This window comes from Mobula hypostoma, chromosome 6 (assembly GCF_963921235.1).
Source record: "Mobula hypostoma chromosome 6, sMobHyp1.1, whole genome shotgun sequence".
Taxonomy (NCBI): Eukaryota; Metazoa; Chordata; class Chondrichthyes; order Myliobatiformes; family Myliobatidae; genus Mobula; species Mobula hypostoma.
In genome coordinates, this window is record NC_086102.1 from 80,160,996 (window position 1) to 80,181,215 (window position 20,220).

The 20,220-nt window shown below is 41.0% G+C and overlaps 1 protein-coding gene across 3 annotated transcripts in view; it reads right to left on the reverse strand.

Moving 5' to 3' along the window:
• scml2 (Scm polycomb group protein like 2) overlaps positions 1 to 20,220 on the reverse strand; it is a 141,706-nt gene that overhangs the window by 104,224 nt on the left and 17,262 nt on the right. The window contains exons 2-4 of one of the 3 annotated variants that reach the window (XM_063051067.1): positions 12,208 to 12,299; positions 1,178 to 1,246; positions 433 to 454 (exon numbers count right to left, since the gene is read on the reverse strand). In XM_063051067.1, coding sequence (XP_062907137.1) covers positions 433 to 454; positions 1,178 to 1,180 — 25 coding nt within the window. In that variant the 5' untranslated portion in view covers positions 1,181 to 1,246; positions 12,208 to 12,299. The remainder of the gene's footprint in view (positions 1 to 432; positions 455 to 1,177; positions 1,247 to 12,207; positions 12,300 to 20,220) is intronic. The other 2 variants (XM_063051065.1, XM_063051066.1) reach the window with 2 other exon arrangements.

A 20,220-nucleotide genomic window follows, 5' to 3' on the forward strand; every position in this document is an offset into this window, starting at 1 on the left:
AAACAATTGCATACATGTACATACTTGCACAGAGTGAAATTAAAAGGGGCCTGTAAGCTCTTAAAACAGAAAATAATTAAAAAGGCTGATGTGATATAAACCCAAGACGATATGAAGCATAAAAAAAGATTTAACGTGTTTCACAACCCCTGGATATTTCATAGTGATTTACAGCCAAATGAAGTACTTTCATGTGTGGTCACTGTTATGACATGGGAAAAGCAACAGCCAATTTGTGCAACAAAAAAGCTCCTATAAACAGCGATGTGATAATAACCAATAAAAAAGTAGGAATGGCAAAAAAGAAAGCTAGCAATGCAAAACAGGCTCAGGAAAAGAAAAGGAAAATAGCATGCCAGAGACACAAAGGTGCAGAAGGCCCCACCAGTTCAGAGTTCTGTCAGAGGGCCCCCACCTCAAGCACCAACTCACCTCCCCGAAATGCCAGCATCTCCTGCCATAGAGAAAGTGTGATTTTAAGTTTAGTCAGAAATTAGAGATCAGTATTAATTCCTGAGGTTAAACAAATCTTTAAGTTTGGAAACAGTAATGACATGTACCAAAAGCACTGTTTTTTTTAGTAGTTTAGATTCCCAAACTGGTTTTTAAGCTATTTACAATTATAAGAATAACTAACTGCTCTATGACCTACTGGTATAATTAAATCAGTCATTAAATATGAGCTTATTTACTGCATCCTCTGAAGACACAAAGGTTTGTTTAATTCTCAGTTACTTTAACAGGATTACTGCAACAGCATTTGTCCTGTTAACTCAAAGCTGAGACAATCTGACAAATGCATCCTTTCCAATAGCACTGGTCAAATCAGAGGCTTCTATTGTTGTGACACCAAATCTATCACATACTCAATCTCTTCCAGATATTCTAGACATACATTTGAAGTAAACACTCAAACAACAGCTTTAATAAAGGGAAAAAAAACTTTTATTTCAACAAGTTTTACTTGTTTGCATGCATAATACAAAATAATAACACTTCAAAAAGTTACAATATTTAACATATAACAGCATCTCCAAACCAAGCCACAAAAAACAGAATTAATTCAAAAGGTAAAATAATATTTTAATATACACAAACTTAAGTGGTTCAAAAGATGATTATCAGGCATCCTCACGACAAGATTTTATAGTTTGCTTTCCCTAATGTAAGCACTTACCATTGTTCTTAAGGGAATTATTTGGCAGATGATTCTTCCCAGATTTTTCTTTACGACCTTCCTTTGAATCTAAAATAAGTGCAAATATGCTGCTTTAAGTACATTAATTATAGCTACAGAAGAATAAGTTCTTCATCTGATGAATAAATTAAATACCAAATAATTTGTTTACCCCTTTTGAAAGGCACTCTGACCAAAATTAATCCTTACTCAAACTAATGATTTTATCACAAAGAAAATAATAACCTACTGGGGGAACTCAATGGGTCAAATGGCACCTGTGGAGGTAAAGACATGGTCAACATTTTGACCAGTCACAATGCAGGGGCTTGATTCAAGACAGAGGATCCCTTTGCCTCTACAGATGCTGCTTGATCCACTGAGATCCTCCAGCTGCTTGTTTTTTGCTCCAAATTCCACGACATCTGTAGTCTCTTATATCTCCAATGAATTTGTCACAATGGGCAACCTATGATAAGGCTTCATCTGGCTTTTACTGGTTACAACTATGAGGTCAAAGGTGAAACAAAACATACAAAAGAGCTTTTTATTAAATCGACATAATACCAAAGTCTAGTACTGTGCTGTACTATTCTATGTTCTATTAAGAGACTACTAGACAGGTATATGGAGGAATTTAAGGTGGGGGGTTATATGAGAGGCAGGGTTTAAGGGTCTGCACAACATTGTGGGCCGAAGGGCCTGTACTGTGCTGTACTATTCTATGTTCTATGTTCTAGTTGCAAGTTTCATGTTCAAAAACCATGGTTCCAAACTGTCTTTACAAAGGGAATGCCGATGGTTGTATAAAACACACTACATACAAAAGTGTGTCAAACAAAATACTTAAATAATCTATTACTTCATGCAGAAGTAAAGCCTGTATAGCCACTAGCCAAGCCCAAGAGTAACACATGCAACTCTGGCCATAACACTTGGCATGAAAAGTTCTTGGCAAATGGGATTAAAGAGAATTCCAAGGACAGCAATTGTTGGAGTTGGACAGTGTAAGAGTGGGAGGCTAAAGCTTTGACTCAAGAGGCTTCAGCGTAGAGGTGGAGCAAGTGGCCGAGGAAATAAAAGTACAGCACTTTTTAAGAGAAAGGCTTTGGTGAGAAGGCACAGATAAGAACAGGTGGTGTTTTATTGTGTCATTTATCCTTAGTCCTTGATTCTGTCTTGGCAGGATAGTAGGGGTTAGTGGAATTATCCTGCAAGATGTGGGAAGTCAGGGAACCTCAGGGGATCTCTGAAAAGTGCACGACAAACTGGGCCAAGGAACTGGTGCTGAATCTGCAAGTACTCAATCATCCGGGAAACTGAAGGCTTCGTGGACAAGACTTTTACTGAGGTGTTCGCACACAAGGAAGCAGCTTCAGGTAGATAAGTGACTACCTAGAATAAGTAAGGAGAGTTGGCACCTGGGGCCATTCTCCTCAACAATAAGTGTACCTCTTCTGATACTGCTGGAGGTGATGACCTATCAAAGTGCAGCAGCAACACCCAGGTAGTGGCACTGTGATTGCCTCTGAAACTCAGAAGGGAAGCACAAATTCATCCAGAGCAACTCAGATAGGAGACATGACAGTAGGGGAGACAGAAAGGAGATTCTGTGGGTATGTAAGAGACACTAGGATGGTGCACTGCCTCCTGGGTGCTATGGTTAAGGATGCCCCAGACAGGCTGCAGAACATTCTTAAGAGAGACAGTGAGTAGCCAGACGTCATGGTGCACACTGGCACGAATGACATAGGTAGAAAGGGAGAAGAGGTCCTGCACAATGAGTATCGGGATTTGGAAACAGATAGAACAGATGAATGAATTGCTGAGGGTGCAGGAACAGGATTTCATGTTCCTGGCTCACTGGAATCTCTTTTGGAGCAGACCTGACCTGTACAAGACAGATGGATTGCATTGTATCTGGAGAGGAACCAATGGCCTGGCCAGGAGGCTTGCTGAGGTTAATGAGGTGAGTTTACACCAGTTTGGTATTCTGGCATGTCAGAATGTGGAGGAACTGAGAGGAACATAGATGCTATGACAGGACCAAAGTCATAGGCACCATGGGATGGAAAGATTGAAGTGTTTTTTTTAATTCTAGGAACATTATGGTAACATTATGGATCAGTACATGGAACTATGATGCTGTAGCCATAGCAGGGACTTTGTTGGGAGGGGGAAACGAATGAATGCTTAATATTCCAGGGTTTTGATGTTTTAGAAAAGAGAGGAGGAGGTAAAAGGGAGGGAAGTGGAGTTGCACTATTGATCAGAGACAATATCACTTAGCTGTGACATAATGGAGGACTCATCCTGAGAGCCTCTATGGGTAGAACTCAAAAATAAGAAAGGTGCAATCCCTCTGAGAGGATTATATTACAGACACCCCAATAGCCACTGGAACATTAAGTACAGTTATGCAAACAGATTAGGGAAAGATGTAAAAATCAAAGTTGTAGTAATGGGCAACTTACACTCCCCTAATATTGACAGGGCCTCTGTACTGCAAGAAGTTTAGACGGGGCAGAAATTGTTTCTTGCATCCAGAGGGGCTTCTTAAATCGATATGTAGATAGCTCAACAGGACCTGATGTTGGTTAATGAACCTGACCAGGTAACTGACCTTTCTGTAGTAAAAGTTAGGGAACAGTGATCACAACTCTAAGTTTCAAGACAGCTATAGGTAATAATAAGTATGGGCCTTGCAGAGACCATCAAATTGAAGCAGAACAAATTACGAGACTATTAGGCAGGAACTGGAAGAGTTAATTGGAAACAGCTGCTTTTGGAAACATCCACATCTGATATGTGGAGGGTATTTAAAGGCCAACTGCACAGAGTACAGAAGAGGTATGTTCCAGTAAGAAGAAAGGACAAGGATAGGATATATTGCAGGCTATTGAGAGTCAAGACATGTCATTGCTCGGGCTTTGACCAATATACCTGTGCTCTCTCTAGCCACAGGCAAGGTCCTGGAAGACTGGTGAATAGCCAATGAGGTTCCATTATTCAAGAAGGAAAATAAGAATAATCCTGGAAACTATGAGTGGTAAAGAAGTTAAATCCTCGAGATAGGATTTATGAGCAATTGAAAAACAACAGCCCAATTAATGCAAGGCAAGTCAGGCTTACTAACTTGACTGAGTTTTTTGAGAAGATGACAAAGGTGTTAGAGAAGATAAAGCTCTGAATGTTATCTACGTGGATTTTATAAAGTGTTTGACAAGGTCCCTCATGGTAGGCACATCTACAAGATTAAAATGCATGTGATCCACTGTGAATTGGCCACTTAGATCAAAATTTGCCCATAAAACTCAGAAGGTAGTGGTTGATGGAACTTATTATGGGTGGAGGTCTGTGTCTTGTGGTGTTCCATAGGGATCAATACTGGGACCTCTGCTCTTTGTAATATACAAGTGACCTGGATGAAAATGTTGGATGGTGAATTAGTAATATTGCAGTCAAAACTGCTCTGCTGAAGAACATCCCTACTCTACCCACTGGAATAAATGAACCTATCATGAAATTCCGCTCTCCTCTCAGCAAGTCCTGGCATATCACCATTGTCAGTGTCTATGCAACAACTCTCGTGAGTCCAGATGAAGACATGGAAAGTTTCTACGAGGACCTGGAACAGACTATTCAGACAACCACCAGCGACAAACTCGTCATCTTGGGCGACTTCAACACTAGGGTGGGGACAGACAGCGACAACTGGGACGGAGTCCTTGGGAGACATGGGGTGGGAAAACTAAACAGTAATGGCCTGCTGCTTCTGAGCAAGTGTGCCGAGCACAACCTGTGCATCACTAACACGATGTTCAGACTTGCAAACACGTACAAAACAACCTGGATGCATCCCAGGTCCAAACACTGGCACCTACTCGACTATGTCATAGTACGCCAGCATGACCTTCAAGATGACACCATCACCTGGGACATGCGAGGTGCTGAGTGTTAGACAGATCACAGGCTGGTTCGGTTGGTCTTCAACCTGCACATAGCCCCTTTGCTTTGTAAGCAACCAAAGACTGTCAGAGTGTCATTCAACATTGGCAGACTGCAAGACCGAGGTCAAGTCCAACGTTTTCGAGATGTATTTAATGAAAAACTCTCCAGCAATTCACCACTTGTGGAACCTGTTCTGAAAAGTGGACACAGTTCAAAGATGTCATCAGCAGACTGCAACAACTGTACTCGGACTGAAAACCCGAGTGCATCAAGACTGGTTTAATGAAAACCACAAGACCATTTCAGCAGCCCTTCAGGCCAAGAACAAGGCCTATGCAGACTGGCAGAATAACCCCTCATCTGTCTCAAAGAAAGACAAGTTTAAACACCTGCAGTCCAAAGTACAGGCGGAACTGCAAGAAATGCAGGACAAGTGGTGGCAGATAAAGGCTGAGCAGGTGGAACGCTATGCAGATATGCATGCCACCAGAGAGTTCTTCAGCACCATAAAGTCAGTTTACAGTCCTTCTAAACCAGGATGTTCCCCCTTGCTGTCATCTGACAGGTCGAGCCTGATCAAAGACCAGGAAGGACTGCAAAACCGCTGGGCTGAACACTTTTCCAACCTACTCAATAGGCCGTCCACAGCTGATCCTGATGTCTTACAGCAGATCCCTCAGCAGCCAGTCCTGGATGACCTAGACCTGCTGCCCTCTACTGACGGGATCGAGAAAGCGATCTCGCAGATGAACTCCAATAAAGCAACAGGGCAGGATGGCATTCTTGCCGAGATCTACAAAGCATTAGGCCCAAATGCCTTACGGGCGTTCCAAGACATCCTGGAAGACATCTGGATCACAGAGGAGATGCCTGACAACTTCCGTGATGCCCTCATCGTGGCTCTCTACAAAAACAAGGGAAGCAAATCAGACTGCGGAAACTACAAGGGTATCTCACTGCTGTCCATTGCAGGCAAGACTTTTGCCCGCATTCTCCTGAACAGACTTGTCACTGTCTCGGAAAGGAACCCCCCGGAGGCGCAGTGTGGCTTTTGGCCAGAACGGAGTACAACAGACATGATATTTGCTGTGAGAAGTGCATCGAGCAGAATAAGCCTCTTTACTGTCTTCACTGACCTGACAAAGGCATTTGACAGTGTAAACAGGGAGGCCCTCTAGATCATCCTGAGACGTTACGGATGCCCGAGGAAATTTGTGAAGATGGTTCAGCTGCTCCTCGACGGAATGGCTGGACAGATCCTTTGCAGTGGTGATACATCAGCTGCATTTGTCATTTCCAATGGGGTAAAGCAGGGCTGTGTACTAGCCCCAGTCCTGTTCAATCTGTTCTTCACTTGCATGTTGTCATGTGCTGTCCAAGGTCTGAAGGAGGGAGTGTACATCAGCTACTGATTGGACAGCTCTCTCTTTGATCTTCGCCACTTAAACGCATGGACGAAGTGCCTCCATACAGTCATTCAAGAAACCCTCTTTGCTGATGGCACTCCTGGCACACAAGAACAGTGATCTACAGTTGATGCTGAACAAATTCTCAGACGCTACTACGTCCTTTGGCCTGACTGTCAGCCTGAACAAGACTGAAGTACTTCACCAGCCCGTACCAAACACCAACCCCATAGAACCAAAAATCACTGTTGATGACATCCAGCTGACAATGTAAACAGCTGCAAATACTTGGGAGGCATGATCTTGAGTGATGGGTCTTTGGACAGAGAAATTGACTCCAGGATCAGCAAGGCCAGCCAGGCTCTGGGGAGGCTGCGTACCAGAGTGCTCAATCGACACAACGTCTGCATCTCCCCAAGGCTGAAAGTCTACTGTTATATACCCCTAGGGTTCATTTTTTCTGTGGACTGTCACTTTAAAACACCAAGAGAATGAGACTGACATTTGGACACTGTTGGATTTCTGCTGACTGCAAAATTGCATGCAGCACTGTAAAGGTATCAGCAGCAACAGAACATACCTGGAGTCTGTTTTTGATGTTAAAATCCACCATCTTTATTAGTAACTTCTAAATATAGTAACTTAACCAGGTGATCAAAAGTTAGCAGTGTTATGCATATATAGGTGTATAGATAAAGTTTCCAAACTCATTCGGGCTCAGGTGGTCAGAGTTACAGTCTTACGATGGTATGTAAGAAAGTGCAGTTCAATCCTCAGATTAACTAATGCGAGATATTTGTAATCCAAAGGTGAATGTTGTGAGAAGGCAATTAAGTCGCTATTCCACAGCTTCAACGACAGCAATACAAAATAACGATAGCAGTAGGTTTTATCTCTGAAGATGTTCCATTCCACACACGAAGTATCACCAACGGTAGCTTATCACAAAAGGGACCATCCTCAAGGAAACCACCACCCAGGCAAGGGTACACACACACAGCTCAGAGTCAAGATGGTTTCAATCAATGAAAGACACCAGTGAGTGGGGTCGCTGGTTTAAACTTTCAGTTGCCCAAAAGGGATGAGTTAAGATTGATCCAGAGTATTGATAAATGACTCTCACAAAGTACTGCAACTACGTTTGTAGAAGAAGTTAGCAGAGAAAGAGGAGGGGAGAGAAAGGCTTGAAACAGCAGAAACCGAGTGACAAAGAGGTCACTATTTGGACTCTCTCCAAGTAGCCCGTAAGGGTGAGTTTGATTCCATTCGAATACAAAAGTGTGACTGTCACACAGTTAATCCACAGGAGTGGCTTCTCTGGTGAGGGGAAAACCTTTGTGAATACCACGTGTGCGCTTACCCTTGTCTGGGTGTAGTAGTTCACTGAAGAAAGGCACACCTGTGGCAAATCACTGTTGGAGTTATTTCATATGTCGTGGAACTGGATAAGTGGCTATCACGTTGTGTGTTTGAGGTAACCTGATACTTCATTTGTGGAGTGGAACAACTTCAGGGATAAAACCTACTGCTATTGTTATTTTGTATTGCTGTTGTGGAATCTGTGGAATATTGATGCAATTGCCTCCTCACAACATTCGCCTTTGGATTACAAATATCTCACATTAGTTAACCTGAGGATTGAACTGAACTTTCTTACATACCTTTGTAAGACTGTAACTCTGACCACCTGAGCTCGAATGAGTTTGGGAATTTATCTATACACCTATATATGCATTACACTGCTAACTTTTGATCACCTGGTTAAGTTACTAATAAAGATAGTGGATTTTAACATCAAAAACAGACTCCAGGTGTGTTCTATTGCTGTTGATACTTTTAGTGTTGCGTGCATGTAACCAGTACTTTTCCCAGGGTTGCGTGTACGTAACACTACAGAGCTGTGGTCATCCCTTCTCTCCTATATGGATGTGAGACCTGGACTCTGTACCGACAAAACATCAAACTGGAGAAATTTCACATGCACACCCTCCGCTCCATCCTTGGCAAGACCGTGTCTCCAACCTGGAAGTCTTGGATCGCGTGGAGTCTACCAGCGTTGAGTCCCTGATCATCAGAGCCCAGATGCGGTGGGCGGAACACGTCATCAGAATGGACGACCACCCTATGCCTCGCCAGCTGCTCTATGGTGAACTGGAGACCAGAAAGAGACCTTAAGGTTGACCACACAAGCGCTACAAAGACACTGTGAAGGAAACCCTACGCTACTGTGACATCCAGCCAAGGGAACTAGAAGCTGCGGCTGCTGACAGAACCCGCCAGCGAGCCCTGCGCTACGAAGCCTACACCAGTTTTGAAGACTGGCGCTGCCAAAAACTGTCAGAAAACTGTGAGTGCCATCACAGAACAGCAGCCACAATTATTACAACAGACTTCCAGTGCCTCCATTGTGCTAGACTCTGCGCTTCCAGACTGGGAATGCAGAGTCACCTCCGTGTCCACAGATGAACTGCACAACAGTGTGTCTTCTTCGAATCCAAAGGACTACCAATTATTATTATAATATTGCAATCAGTACAAAGTATTGGTGAGGTGGTAGAGTAAAAGACAATGACAACAATACAGCGAGATATAGATCAGTTGCAGATATAGATGAAGGCTAGATGGAGTTTAAGTGGGCCAACTGTGAAGTATTGTATTTTGGGAAATCAAATGCAGAGACACAACACTTAATAGCAAGGCCCTTAATTGTGTTGATATGCAGAGGGATCATGGGGTCCAAATTCATAACTTACTGAAAGTGGCTACACAGGTTAATAGGGTAGTAAAAATGTATAGTAAGTTTTCCTTTATTCATTAAAGAATTGAGTTCAAGAGTCCAGAAGTTATATTACAGCTTTATAAAGCTCCACTGCCTCTGAATTATTCAATTCAGTTCAGATCTATTTCTTACCCCACCCCAACCTTTAAAAGAGAAATGAAAGGGAACTTCTTTATATAGAGTGTAGTGAGTACCTGGAAGGAGCTGCCAGAAGAAGTGGTTAAGGCAGATATGATTGCAAAATCTAAGAGGTACTTGAATAGTTAATTGAAGGGGAGGGGGTTTGGAGGGTTAAGGGCTAAACACAGACAACTGGGACCAGCAGGGAAGATGCTATGGTCAACATGGACCAATTGGGCTGAAGGGCATGTTTCTGTCCTGTATTAGCCAGTGACAGTGTAATCATAAAAACTTTTTGATACAAGTAGAAACTACTGTCCCATTGAGACATTTGTCTTCTAGTTTGCCAGTTCCATCCATCTAGTTGATCCCGCAATCAGTACCATCTATCAAATCTTTACTGAATGGCCTGCAATTTTTTTTTCCAACCTTTAGTGTCAAGCCAATTCTTGTTACCAGTCAAGCACAGAGCACCTGAAAGAAAAATCGTAGACCATGCAACTCTACTCTATTCTGTTTCTTCTAAAAGCACCATATCGTTTCAGTAATAGAAACACAGACTATCTGCCTATTTATTATTCCCAAAAGGCTAAAAGCCATCATATTCTGTAAGCATTAAATTCCTTGCCCTGTTGAAATAACAAAATAACAGACTTAAACTTATACAACCTTATTACTCAAAATAATTGTAAAAATTTTTTAATTAATCACCTAAAATTCCTTTTATCACTTCACAATATGTAACTCTCAAAACTATCCAAAATCTGATTGATTGGAAAGAAAAACATTGAGAAAATTGTACAATTCATGTTTTTCAGTGTTCAAGTACACATATCACTGCTGTACTACAACATAATTGTCAGACATTTCTTTTCATACACTGCTTTGGATTCAAATGACATAAACAGTTAAAATTTTGCAATACTCATTGCATCTGGTATCCATAAGTAAGCATACTTCAAGTTATTATTCCATCATTGTGTCCCATCAGGATCACGATCACAACATTTCTTAGTAACACATAAACAAAATTATATTTAGAACAAAGCAGCTGACAAATTTCATTCATCAACTTTTACCAGTTAGTTAGTTATTTTTGTAGTATTGTTGATCCTGATTCACATTTTCACTTCTTTCCTACTGCAAGATGATCATATCCTCTTCACTCTGAAGAAATACTTGCAATCAAACTGAAAGCTGATTATATAAATAAGAGGATGTAGAATATAATTGCTAAGAAAGTGCAGCTGCATATAGTTCAAAGAGCTGTTGATTAACTCTGAGCCGACATAGCGTTTATAATGCAATGAGTATACTAGGGGTAGGCAACTTTAAGCACAAATGATTTTCTAGCATGAGTTATTCATTAATATGAGGCAAAACATAATTAGATGTATTTAAATGGATAATTCCCATATTTCAAGTTTTTTATGGCATTTATCCGGCCCACAGGGGCAAAAAGGTTGCCAACCCCTGGTGTATACCATAAAAATTAAGTTATTGCTTAGAGATCAATATTATCCTGCCCATCAATCTAAAACAAATCCAAAACCCAAGGTCAGTCTCTTCCACAAATCAATTGTGATGCAAGTTTTTAAAAATTAATAATCTAGAAAAGCTCTGATTCCATTAATTGCATAAATTCAGATTAAACCAGAAAATCCTGCACCTCTCACTCTTAACAGAACCAGTCAATGCTTGTGATAACATCTGGAAGCACACAAATTCAGAATGACGGAATGTTGAATGGAAAATCTTTGCACTTGCCTCTTAATTATTAAATATCATGCCCTATGTAAGAACAATACACAAACAATAATAAAATTAAGATGGTGCTGGACAGCTACAAAACATTGACCACCATAAGTGATCAAAAGTAATTTTTCATTTAATTGCACCATAGGCCCTCAAAGGAGGAAAAAGTAGCAAACAGAAGATGCCAAACACCCTTCAGGGGTTCCCAACCTTTTTTATGCCCTGGACCAATACTTTTAAGCAAAGGGTCTGTGGACCCCAGGTTGGGAACCCCTGCATCTAAATGGTCATGTTGCTGAAACAAATATGTACAATCACAGACTACAGCACAAATAACTAGCAAACACCAGCAACCACTCAGGAACAACTGTGGCAGCTGATCAGCAGGGAAATTGACAGCATTTGAGTAACTTAGCAGTTTCTTGTCAAGACAGAGGGAAATGGTGCCATTTTCTAGGCCCTGAGCCCAAATAAGGTATGGTGAAATGGGCTACAGAGAAGTGGAAATGCAGAGACAAACCATTGGACATCTTTTCATCTACCCATTGCTCCAACAGTGTCCTGTACGTTTCAAAATTTTGCTGAGCTTTGTAGCTTAGCTGTCAATAGAAAAACTGATAACTGGGTCAATGGATACAATATAAAAAGGATATAAAAGGAGAAAGAAGCAGTGAAAATGAAGGGTTCAAGAGGAAATATCATTTCTTGCACTTATAATTCAATGGACAAAGTTACCAGGTTTGCTTTTTTTCATGAATCAGTTTCTTACATTTATTTTAATACTGAACGTTGTCATCTACTAGACAGCTTTCCATTTGTGATGGTTGTTACAAATCTCGCTTTTTGAAAATACCCAAATTATTCCTCATCGCTGAACCACAAACATATAATATTAGTTAATTCTCTCGAACATTTAGGTTTTTGTCATTTTAAGATTTGCAACTGACTGTTTTCAATGTGCTTTAACTTTAAAAGTTAGGTAGCATATCCACTATATCATTTGAGCTGGTCAGGCTTACCTTTTGTTGTTGAAATCCTCCCCATAATAATCGTTTCTGTGTAAAATGTTCCGGATAACACAAAAGCTTCTTTTTAAAAAAAGAATGATTTCCTGCAAAGAATTATAAAACATTATCCAGAATACAAGACTGTGTGATTAGTTACAAAAATAGAAACAGCTGCAAATAATCAGTGGGTCAGGTAACATGTGACAAGAGACCATGCAATATATTCTATCGTCCATATAGATAGCATGGCGTTTTTCCATTGACCCCAGTAAAATGCGTCCTCCTTCTTGACATTAGTCAATTTCAAAGTGTACAATTCTCAGAAAGTTAGGCAATGCTGGACAATTAACATTCTAGCTCACATCAAGGGGGAGAAAATAAGTCAATTTGCTCATGTAAGTTATTCAAACATGCAGACTAATATGTTACTTCCTACTTTCTGTTGAATGGTTGAGATTTAACTCGGAAGGGCAGAGGAGGGACATTGTGCATCTGAATAATTAATGATGAATGACTGCATGAGTGACAGCACTAAAAATCTGTATGGGATTGTTATTAAAATCTGACTCAATCATGACAATTCCAACCAAGAGCATTTATAATTTATTCATAAAATATCACCATAAGACTAATGTCAAACTATTCTTTAATCTTTTTGAAGAACAAGTACCAATCAAGAACAGAGAATATAGGCAACAAAACTGATAAAGTGACACGACAAAAAGTTTTACACACAATTCAAACCTGACACTATCAGTACAATCAGACTGTTGTCCAGTAGATAAGCTGTTCATAGCTCACCAACTGCCACACAACACATGCAAAGTCAATGGGCAGCATTTTAGTGGAGAAAAAAGAAAAAAGTGCTCTATGCAGCTATCAGCTGCAATTTCTTTATAAATTAGTTTTTCGCAATATCATCACCATTTGTTGGCTCGTCACTAATATTTATTTAACACACCCCGAATTGCTCTTGAATTGCTGCAGTCCTGCTCCCACAGGGCTTTTGGGTAAACAGCACCAGGATTAACATTTACCAAAGTTGAAATAACGGGAGATACATTTTCAAGACAGGATGATGTGCAACTTCAAGGCAACCAGCAGATGGTGACATCTCCCTGCACATGCTGCCCATGTTCTTCATAAAAATGCTATACATGTTAGAATATCCTTGTAGTAGTCTCGATGTATTTTGTAGCTGGTACATGTTGCAGAAATGCCAATTTGGAGGCAGAGGGAGTTAATTTTTAGGATGGCAGATGGGCAACCAATCAAGTGGGCTGTTTTGTTCAGATTAGTTTGTAGCTTTTTAAGAATTGTTAGAGCTGCACTTAACCATCAAGAAGAAATTATTTCAAAAAACTCTTTATTTAATCTTGTGGAAGATGGAAGGATTTTGTCAGAAGATGAATCATTTGCCAGAGAATACTCAGCCTCTGAGCTGGCCTTATGTTGACTGCATCTATGTGCCTGGTTAAGTTGAGTTTTGTGTCAATAGTAGCTGCCAGGATATCGTTGATGGGATTTTTACAATGCTAATGTCATTGAATATGAAAGGCTGGTAGTCAGAGTAAAAGAACTTCATATTCCACCTGGTCAATCTACAACCTGATGGCATGAAAATTTTCAGATAACCTCATTCCCCTTTATCCCTTTTCTCTTTTCTCTGGATCTACTCAGTTCTGCCTTCACCCATCTCTACAATCACCCAGTTTCTTTCCCCTCCTCCACCAACTCCACCTGCCCATCACACTCCTTCCATAGGGCTCCCTCTACCTCCCTTATTTGGTTCCATGCTCCACATTCCTTTTCTATCTTATTCCATGACCTGCAGATCTTTATTGTCTCTACCTCCCAGCCTCTGTCACTACTTTGACTCTTCCCTCCATCTCCATTTCACCCTTCATCTGGATCCATCTATTGCTTGCCAGCTGTTGCTCCACCTCTTCCCATCACCTCTCTCCTGGTGATCTTCTACTTCAGTTAAGATGTTGACTATCCATTCCCCCCCACCCCCATAGATGCTACATGACCTACTGAGTTACAGCAGCTGTTTGCTTTTGCAAACAACAGCTGTCTCCCTTGTTGGAGATGATTATGCCCAGCACTATCAGCCCAAACGTTGTCTTGGTCTTGGTACATGCAGGTGTAGATTGCTTCTTTTTTTGCAGAGGTGCTGCAGAATGTACTGAACAAGGTGATTTAGCAAAGGAAGACAATGTTCTTAAAATACTTTTCTGGCGAAAGCTTTCTTACAAAATAGATGACTTACTTGAAGTATAAGACATTCAAGTCCAGGAAAACAAATTACAAGCCAAGTTAGTAAAAATAATTTCAAATACCAGCAATCAGGTCATTCCTAATAACAGCAAATTTATGCATTTTAATTATGAGCATTCCATCATTCAATGCTCACTTGTTCTTGCATTTAAAATGATATACCCTTCAAGATGCTAGTGGATGAAACTTTGCTTAAAACAATGCCATGTCAGAAGATAATCCTTAAAACAGATGAAGCATAAAGCCTGATTTATACTTGTGCGTACGGGCTATGCCGTAGGCTTGATTTATACATTTGCATAGCCCTATGCCGTAGCGAGCATGAGTAGTTGTGTCTGCGTCGCTCTGTAATTCGCTGTCAAAACGCTAGTTGGTGGTGGGGTTTCTATGCCACTGTGTTGAGTTTCTTCATGAGAGAAATGGACGAGGAAATGCATTTCAAATATTTTCGGATGTTGGCAAGTAGATTTGACAATTTGGTTCATCGTCTCCAACCATTTATTTTGCATCAGTGTACAGACATGGCAGAGAAAAGCAACCGGAAATGCGCAGGAGGAAATACGATGCTACCAAGCGGACCAATCACAGTTCTTGCGGTCTGCGTTGCCACGACGCGCGAGTTACTTTTTTGGGGAGGTGCACAGCATAGGGTACGCAGAACCTACGGCGTACATTTGACACAGAAGTATAAATTGGGCTTACTGCTCATAAGAACAGTACAAATACATGCAAGGTTAAAACACAAACTGAAGTTAGCAGTTTTTCTTTAAAAACCTTTATCATGTGGTCAGCCACAGAATAGTGTCATGATGATGATTTACAAAGAAATCAAATGAAGTATTCTCTTCTTTAACCCAAGATCAGGTGACATTGAATTCAAAAGCATTGGTAGGCTCTAATTTTAAATTAGACTATTATTTATTAAATTATTCTCAATTATTTTGCTGTCTTAGCTTACTAATTTAAAAGGAACTGGAGATACTGTAAGTAGTAGCAATTTCTATATCTGCACTACAGAATCAACTCATGACATTGATGAAAGATCATTCAAGAGGGATGTTTATAAATTTTAATTTTAAACTACTTTCTAAAAATGTAAGCTTCAATTTATGACTGAATTTGTGAAAATACACTGCAAACCTTCAAAACCATTTTTTATTCTGTTGCATGTATAGAAAAGGACATTGTGTTATTTTAGTATTTCTGTGCTGTAATTGTTATAATCATTTAATTGAAATTTAATGCATTATAGCTAACATACAAATATACTAAAATTCATCAATGAAATAATGCTGATGTGCTGTTATAAATTTTAAAATCATTCCTTCACCACAATACAATAGGTAAAGTGCATCTAAGACTGTACACTCAGCATGGTAATTTTCATCCATGGGGGTCCCAACCTTCTTTTACGCCATGGACCAATACCATTAAGTAAGGGATCTGAGGACGCCAGGTTGGGAAACTACAAGATCATACAAAAGTGCTGGAGAAACTCAGCATGCCAGACAATATTAATGGAGGGAAATGGACAGTTGGTGTTCAAGGTTGAGAACCTTCATCCAGTCTAAAGGTACAACTGTACAAAATTAGACAATTAGTAATCATCCAGTTAAAATTTGGCGGCCTGAGATCATGTGAGTTGTTGCTTATGGTGAGTGAGTGTGACATTTAAAAAGTTACTGAGACTTGTCAGGACTTCTGGTGGAGCTTGAGATCATTGGATAATTAAGCACTTGGCAAGGGCCAATAAAAAATTAGGTTTAAGAAGAGCGGCCATTTTTGGAGTGAGACAATGTTAGGGTGGGGAGTGTGAGGCTTTGGCTCAATACGATATGGCAGGAAGAAACTAAGGCAAGTTTCTAGTAAGTTTCTTCCTTATTGCACAGCTAGAGCAGTGAGAATGACAGTCTGAACTTGGAATGCTGTTCTTGCAAGATGTGGGAAGACAGGGAGACCCTCCAGTATCACTGATGATTATACTTGCAAGAAGTGCATCCAGCAGCAACTTCTTGTAGACCACATTAGGGAGCTGGAGCTGGAGCTCCAGATCATTTGGGAAGACGAGAGGTTGATTGACAGGAGATAAAGGGAGATGGTTACATCTAAGGTGCAGGTCACAAGTTATTGAGTGACCATCAGGAGAGGGAAACGGGTCCTCCCAGTTTCCTCCAGGTGCTCCCCCACATTCTAAAGAAATACTGGTTACTAGGTTAATTCGTCATTGTCAATTGTCCTGCAATTAAGCTAGGGTTAAAAAGGTGGTTTGCTGGGCCAGAAGGGCCTGTTCTGCAATGCATCTCCAAATAAAATAAAATATTCAGGGGTTCTGTTGTTTTAGACGTGATAGGGGTCAAGGTATTGGTTGAAAGTAGTGTCGCGTTGGACGGAGGAAAAGGATGAGGTCCTCCGTGACTGCTTTGAATCGGTGGACTGGTTAGCATTCAATGACTCAGCAGCTAGCCTCGATGAGTATGCCTCAGCTGTCACGGACTTTATTTGGAAATGCACGGAGGACTGTGTGTCTCGCAAGACGATCCGGGTATTCCCTAACCGGAAACCTTGGATGAATTATGAGGTCAAGTCCCTTTTAAAGGCTCGAGCTGCAGCTTTTAGGTCCAGGGATACCAGTCGCTACACGGAATCCAGGCATGAACTCAGCAACAGAATAAAAAATGGTTTTGAAGGTTTGCATTGTATTTTCACAAATTTAGTCATAAAGTGAAGCTTACATTTTTAAAAAGTAGTTTGACCCACCCAACCAAAACACTTTTCGTCCCTCTTCCCTCCGGGAGAAGGCTCAGGAGCTTGAAGACTCGTACGGCCAGATTTGGGAACAGCTTCTTTCCAACTGTGATAAGACTGCTGAACGGATCCTGACCCGGATCTGGGCTATACCCTCCAAATATCCGGACCTGCCTCTCAGTTTTTTTGCACTACCTTACTTTCCATTTTTCTATTTTCTATTTATGATTTATAATTTAAATGTTTAATATTTACTAATTTTTACTATTTTTAATATTTAATATTTGTAATCCAGGGAGTGGGAAGCGCAGAATCAAATATCGCTGTGATGAGTGCACGTTCTAGTACCAATTGTTTGGCGACAATGAAGTATAAAGTATTAAAGGGGGAAGGGTGGCATTAATGAACAGGGGAAAATGTCACCAGTGTTTTTTTCGCACCTGTGCTGGTTCGGGAGATGGACACAGTATACAGAACTGATGCAAAATAGGGGTGAGGTTATGGATCGTATCTGGATTGTTTGCTGTCTTGAGCAAATTAGGGTGAATATGTCCTCAGGACCTTATGGGAGGCTCATGTAAAAATTGCATTGACCCTAGCAAAGGTATTTAAAATGTTCTTAACCATGCTGAGGTCCCAGAGGATTGGAGGACAGCTAATGTTGTTCTGTTGCTCTAGAAAGACTCCAAGAATGAGCCAGGCTATTGAGCCTGACATCATTAGTGGTTAAATTATTGGAAGTTATTCTAAGCGACAGGATATACAAGTATTTGGATGTACTGTGCCTGATTAGGGATATTCAATATGACTTTTGAGGTGGCAGGTCATGTCTAACCAATTCTTAGTTTTTTGAGGTGGTTACCAGGAAAATTGATGAAAGATAGTCAGCAGATGTTGTCTATGTGGCCCTTAGTAAGGTCTTTTGCAAAGTCCCATATGAGAGGCTAGTCAAGGTGGTTCAGTCACTTGGCATTCAAGATGATGTGGTAAATTGGGTTCAATATTGGCTTTGTGGGAGAAAGTAGTAGTGGATGGTTACTTCTCTGACTGGGGCTTGTGATTAGTGGTGTGCTGCAGGGATTGGTGCTGTGTCCATTGCTGCTTGTCGTGTGTAAGAATGGTCTGTATGATAATATGGTAAACTTGTCAGCAAATTTGAACAGGGCACCAAGATTGGGGCCTAGTCAATAGCGGGGAAAGCTATCAGCTTGCAGCGGTTCTGTACCAGCTGGAAAAATTAGCTAAAAAAGAAGAAATTTAATACAGTTAGCGTGAGGCATTGCACTTTTGGAGGACAAAACAGGGTAGGACATACACAGTGAATAGTAGGGCATCAAGGAGTGCAGTAAACCAAAGGGATCTGAAATACAGATCCATAGTTCCTTGAAGGTCGGGCCAAAGGGTAGATAGAGTGCTTTTAGCACATTGGTTTTCATAAATCACAGTATTAAGCACAGGAGTTCAGATGATATGTTGAAACTGAATATGACGTTGGTGTGGCCAAATTTGGAGTATCATGTGCAGTTGTCATCACCTTCCTACAGGAAAGATATCAATAAAATTGAAAATTACAGAGAAACTTTACAAGGACATTACTGAGACTGTGTTAGAGGGAAAGGTGAATAGGTTAAGACATTTGCTCCATGAAGCAAAGGAGAATGAGGGGAGATTTGATGGGGTATTATAGGTAGAGTAAATACAAACAGGCTCCCCCCCCCCCGCCCGCCACTGAGGTTGGGCGAAGCTGGATCTAGAGGTCAAGTTTGTAAATGACACGAAGGTTGGTGGAGTTGTGGATAGTCTGAAGGGTCTTAGGTTGCAATGGGATATCGAAGGGATGCAGAGCTAGGTTGGGAAATGGCTGATGGAGTTCACCCCAAAAACTGCGAAAATGGAACATGCTAGTTATACAGATTGATTCATTTGTCACATGTACATCGTACCATACAGTGAAATGCATTTTTTGTATTAACAAACCAACAGAATCCAAGGATGTGCTGGGTCAATCCACTGGTGTTACACACATTTTGGAACCACATAGCATGTCCACAATGTTCAGCAGAATAACTTAGACACAATAAGCTACAAAACAAGCCCCTTTCCTCCCAGCTACACACACCTCCAACCGCAGGACAGGCTTCTGACTTTGCCCATAGACTCTCAGACTTGTACACCCAGTGCTTCAGCCATTGGTTTTCAACTTCTGATTGACCTTCAGTATTGACCCCAGGACTAAATAATGACAGGATCCTGAACTCCAGGCCTTAAACTCATGTACCTAGGGGATCACTGGCCCTCGTGCCTTCTGCTCATATGACATCTGATCTGAGGAAGGACCCATCTGGATGGGCAACAGCCCTCTTCTTTGCTGGTCCTCATCCACAGTGCCTGCCAGCACGGCATCCACTGCTGTTATTCAACACATTTCTGCTTCGCTAGACTTTGAACAGATAGTGCGGAATGAAGCTATAGACTCTGACCTGACCTCCAACTCTTCCTCAACTCTGACCCTAAACTCTAACCTGGCCCCTAAAGCCATCCCTACAAACTTAAAAAACAACTAAGTCTGAGCCACGACCTTGACAGTTCAGTGTCACCTTGATAAGTTTATGATATTACTATAACTGCTGCCCTTCAGTTGTGGTAATATCATAAACTTACTGCATTGGTTTCTGATCAAGATGATAATAGTCACAACTTTGACAGGTGCTATCAAACCTGGTGATTGTGTGGTCTAGATAACTAACAGCAGTGCATTTTGTATATGATAGACTAAGTGCCTGAAGCAGAGGCACTTGCTTTAATATTGAAGGCACTGACTAAATTGCCTACAAGCAGATTGGCGTGCACGAATTGGTATGAAGCTTCTAAATATCATTGGGAGCCGTACTCATCTAGCAAATGGAGAGTATTTCATTGCATTATTGACTTGTGTCTTTAGCTGATGAAAAGGTTATGCACCGTCAGTTGGCACATGATACTCCGCCTCTGACCTGCTGT